Source organism: Palaemon carinicauda, chromosome 41, assembly GCF_036898095.1.
Source record: "Palaemon carinicauda isolate YSFRI2023 chromosome 41, ASM3689809v2, whole genome shotgun sequence".
NCBI classification, from domain to species: Eukaryota; Metazoa; Arthropoda; class Malacostraca; order Decapoda; family Palaemonidae; genus Palaemon; species Palaemon carinicauda.
In genome coordinates, this window is record NC_090765.1 from 30,060,268 (window position 1) to 30,066,084 (window position 5,817).

A 5,817-nucleotide genomic window follows, 5' to 3' on the forward strand; every position below is an offset into this window, starting at 1 on the left:
CTCAGCCAAATAATAAAGTGCATTGAAGCTTGGTCAGGTTTAAGAGTAATAAAAAACACCATGCAATATTTTCTTGTCAAAAAACTTAGAAAGGTTATTTTCTTTTAAAACGAGGAAAATGTCGAAATGCCCATATCAAGGTATGCCAGTAAGAGAAGCAGAATAGAGCCGTCAGAACAACTGAAGTAAAAAGATGGAGTTTGCCGGATTTTTTAAGTAAAAGATTAATATTGAAAAATATATATCCGTAAAATAATGGCATTAGATGTTCCAAAATTATTCTTTTTATTTCACCCAACAAAAGTTTCTTTCCGTACCTTGAACAATATTTAGATGGACACTCCCAAATCAAACCATTCTTCTCTAGTCTTGGGTAGTGCCATAGCCTCTGTACCATGGTCTTCCACTGTCTTGGGTTGGAGTTCTCTTGCTTGAGGGTACACTGGGGCAAACTATTCTGTCTTATTTCTCTTCCTCTTGTTTTGCTATAGTTTTTATAATTTATATAGGATATATTTATTTTAATGTTGTTGCTCTTCTTAAAATATTTTATTTTTTCTTTATTTCCTTTCCTCACTGAGCTATTTTCCCAGTTGAAGCCACTGGGCTAATAGCATCCTGCTTTTCCAACTAGGGGTGCTGCTTAGTGAGTAATAATAATAATAATAATAATAATAATAATAATAATAATAATAATAATAATAATAATAATAATAATAATAATAATATCTATCAATGAAATTCTATAGGCATTATATGACAACCCCTGTCGAAGAATCTAAGAGAACGCTGCTACTAATATTCGAAATCATTATTTGATATTGACTGTTAACAATTTATATAAAAACTTTAGGACACGGGATAAGAAAAATATTGCCGACCATCTCTTTTAGATCCTGTCAGCAAAATCTACCCATACATCATCTCCTATAACTTTGTCCTTGGATAATTTCCCTGGAATAATTTTCTATAAGCACAAGTTGATACTTTTCCCTACTCCCTATCTGGAGGTCAACCTCGACGAAGAAATCAATGAGACCCTTGTATCTCGAGTGGATGAAGCTTCCTAGAACTGGGAAGGGAGAGGAGGAGAAGGAGGAAGGAGGAGGAGGAGGAGGAGGAGGAGGAGGAGGAGGAGGAGGAGAGGGTCTCTCCCCTTTTTTATAAGAGATATTCGGCTCTCGAAGTATAAAAGAAAGGGGAAGAAAATAAAAAAAAATACGAGGGGAGCTTTTATTACAAAAAGTGTAGAAAATACATTGAGACGATCTGGACTTCTATCTCACTCGACCGGCTTTTATCATATTTGTCAAGGATCTTTGTGCGTTTGTTCTTTTCCAAACCTTACATAACGCGAGAATTAGGATTTCGACGTAATTATATAACATTAATTAAAAAAAAATTTCATAAATGTGTATATACTGACAAGATACTTTTTATATAATATACCCGTTTAAATTTCATTAAGCACTTCAGGATGAGGCTGCCCAAAGGTTTAAACTCCCCCATAACTGGCAGAGGCATGGGACAGTGACAATACCCTAGCAGGATATTGTCCTAGAGACTGACTACAATAAACGCCAAGCCCCTCTCCACCCAAGTTAGGACCAGGGAGGGTCAGGCAATGGGTGCTAATGACTCAGCTGGTACACCTACAAGCTCCTCCAAACCCCTCCATCTTAGCTTGCAAGAATGGAGAGGTTGCAGACACTACAAGATACTATCGAGATTGACCGGGTCTCGAACTCCCGTCCACTAGATCGCCAGGCAGGGGAGTTCTACCTTGATGGCCATCAACTAGAGTCGCCAAACTACCCAATAGTATCTTGTGTCAACAAAGGCACAGAAAGTTTGAATGACATTTGCCATCTTTCATTTGACATCTTTCATTACGTAAGCATGGCCCAATTACTGTTTCTTTCATTCTACTATCGATATGTGGAATTCTAGAAGTGTCGCGTTATCTCTGATAATCTAATCGCCAAAGTTAGATCCATCTTTATTCATTCTTCCTCTTATCTCATTCACTTCTGACCTAGAGGAAGACAATGAGGGAGCCTACTCCTCAGGCCTTCGCACTGTTCAGAAAATTGAGAACTGTTATTTATTTCTTCCCAGATGACTAAAAGATATCGATTACTTATTTCATCAAATATGACTAAAAATATCGAGGGGTGATTAAATCTCATCAAATTCTAGTAAAATTTAGATAATTAATAAAAGCTAAAAGATTGAAATTATAAACGCAACTTGGAACCAAAAGATATGGCTCCTAAAATCCTGTACAATGAGAAGGGACTCCTGTCAATCTCTGACCTTTGGGTCATTTAACCAAATTCCATTTTATTTCTATGGGGCGAATTGTCATCAACAATGAAAGGAAACTCATTAACCAAACTTAATTTACATGCCCGTCTCGATCAAAAGGAATTTTTATGCTCCATATCTACAAGTGATTCGATAAGCTAATATATATATATATATATATATATATATATATATATATATATATATATATATATATATATATATATATATATATATATATATATATATATATATACATATATATACACACAGTATATATATATATATATATATATATATATATATATATATATATATATATATATTTATTTATATATATATTTATATATATATATATATATATATATATATATATATATATATATATATATATATATAACTATCGGGTTATCAAAATACATGAAATACAGATATACTACCTATTTCGAGCTATTCTTCCTTTGATGGCAATAAGATATGTGAACCCACAAATAATGGAAGTTCAGGAGGAAGGAGGAAAATGGAATTAAATATAATCGGATGATGACAAGTTTGAAAATTAAACGAAAGTAAATAAGTGAACCAACTGTACACTGACCTAAGGACTAGATAAGTAAATCAACTACGTAAGATAGTAGAACATTATCTTTCCTCAGTTGTCTTTAGACCATCTTATCAACGTACCTGCAGACGACGTCTCTCTTGAAGGATAAGCTAATCTATGGTACAATAACTACTGCCAAAACTAAGACTCGTCTCATACATCACGAGCTTTGCAGTGTAAAACACAGTCTGGAAAAATATAATCTGTGCTAGTTTGTAAGCTTTGACTGAAACTGGTCAAAGCAATTAGTATAGAAATAATAAACTTCACCTTATTTTCTATTGCAAACTGAAATTAACACCAGTTATTATTATTATTACTAGCTAAGATACAACCCTAGTTGGAAAAGCAGGATGCTTTAAGCCCAAGGGCTCTAACATGGAAAAATAGTCCCGTGAGGAAAGGAAATAAAGTAATAAACAAACAATATCTGAAATAATGAACAATTGAAATAAAATATCTAAAAAACATTAACAACATTAGAACAGATATTTCATATGTAAACTATAAAAAGACTTGTCTCAGGCTGTTCAACATTAATACATTTACTGCAATTTGAACTTTTGTAGTTCTACTGGTTCAACTACCCGATCAGGAAGATCATTCCACAACTTGGTCACAGCTGGAATAAAACTTCTAGAGTAATGAGTACTATTGAGCTTCATGATGGAGAAGGCCTGACTATAAGAATTAAGTGCATGCCTAATATTACGAACAGGATGGAACTGTCCAAGAAAATCTGAATGTAAAGGATGATCAGAATTAAAAAAAATCTTGTGCAATATGCATCATGAAATAATTGAACGACGGTGCCAGAGATTAATATCTAGGTCAGGAATAAGAAATTTAATAGTTGCACTTCATAAAGGCATATCGCAATTACTACTATAAAAGGCAATCTTTTCATGAGAGAAAAAAATGAAGCAGGAAAGGTTAGTGATTATGGCGACATTTCCTAGCTGCATTTAATTCTGCAAACTCAAAAGTTATAACTCAGTAAAAGCAACATAAGTAATTTCTTTTCCCATGAGTACTCAAACCACCTTTATTGCTACACATTCGTTATAATAATTAGATACTCTAAAGTAAAATTAAATCTAATTACAATATATAAAAACATCATACGAAAATTAAAAGAAAAAAAAACAATGATCAAAATATAATGTCATAAATAAAAAGAATCTCAAGTGAAGTTAAAATTCGCTTATCAATGTTAGCGTCAGTTAAAAGTAATGTTGTTATCAGTGAGCAATTTGATCGTTTCTTATTACTAAGATAGAAAAGATAAAGGGATAACGAGCGGCTCTCAAGTTTCCGGGAATGAGATTGATCGCTTCACTTTTCCATAATCAGTTCTGTGAACTGGGTCATTCACCCTCATACCTAAAATAAAAGTCAGGTTGAATGCAACTGTAAAAACCTTGACTGACCTTCAACCCCGCAAAAAATTCATAATTACACACGACCACAAAACAATTAGTAGCAGGTTACAAAAAAATACTTTTATTAATAACTAATAACCATGACAACAATACCTTATTTAAATTACAAAGGTAAACGAGAGAAAGAATACTCAGCCACAGGTAACTGAAGAAGACCATAGATATTTCAGTAATGGAATGTGGTTACATAACGTTGAATAAATGATAACAATTGCGTTCCCCTGCGTTACTGAACGTGGTCATCAAATAACTCGCGTAGCTAAACGCAAAAACTACACATCTCCCTTATACCATAAAGAGTAAGTGTCTATATATATATATATATATATATATATATATATATATATATATATATATATATATATATATATATATATATATATATATATATATATACACACACACTTGAAGCTCATTATTCTATCTTATTTCTCTTCCTCTTGTTTTGTTAATTTTTTATAGTTTATATGAGAAATATTTATTCTAATGCTGTTAAAATATTTCATTTTTCCTTGTTTCCTTTCTTCAATGGGATATTTACCCTATTGGAGCCCCTGGGCTTATAGCATCCAGCTTTTCCAACTAGTGTTGTAGCTTAGCAAGTAATAATAATAATAATAATAACAATAATAATAATAATAATAATAATGATAATAATAATAATATATATATATATATATATATATATATATATATATATATATATATATATATATATATATAAGTATATATATAAATATATATATATAATATATATATATATATATATATATATATATATATATATATATATATATATATATATATATATATATATATATATATATACTTTCGGTCACGGTCAGCTCTCCTCGTTCCTCGGGAGGGGGATTAATCATACCCTGATAAGAGAAAGGAGCGTGTGCCTGCACATCTATCTAGATATTTAACCGTCATTTTTCACGGATCGCATACACTAATTTCAAATATTCTAACACATTTCTATCGATCCTGGCAGGTGTAAACTTAATTCACCGTAAATATAATAAGTCTGAAATTACTACTTAGTTCGTGATTACTTATCTGAAATTCAATATGATGAATATTTTGAATCTGGGGGAAATTCAATTTAAACAACTTTGTAATTATACATGCACACATAAAAATAAATTTCTTACACCTAGTAATTTTCACGGAGACATTCATTATATTAATGACATGTTGAAGATTAATCATTTGGGAAAAAAAAATTGATGTCCACAGAAATTCAAATCAAATTGATGTCCACAGAAATTCAAATCATACTTATGTTATCTAATACTGTAATGATAAAATGTGCTTTAATAACAAATTAGCAATAAAGAATAATGTTGATCATTTCAAATTACTCAAAACACGCGAAATGTTATCACCATTAATTTCTTTATAGCTGTATGTAACTCGGTTATGAGAAAAAACGTAAACTATAAATTTTCGCGAAATATA

At 31.2% G+C, this 5,817-nt stretch overlaps 1 protein-coding gene across 1 annotated transcript in view; it reads right to left on the reverse strand.

Annotated features, from left to right (window-relative positions):
- The window catches only part of LOC137632384 (aggrecan core protein-like), a 40,541-nt gene extending 38,863 nt beyond the window's left edge, over positions 1–1,678 (reverse strand). The window contains exons 1-2 of the mRNA XM_068364319.1: positions 1,657–1,678; positions 998–1,156 (exon numbers count right to left, since the gene is read on the reverse strand). Coding sequence (XP_068220420.1) covers positions 998–1,156; positions 1,657–1,678 — 181 coding nt within the window. The remainder of the gene's footprint in view (positions 1–997; positions 1,157–1,656) is intronic.
- Positions 1,679–5,817: the final 4,139 nt, after the last annotated feature.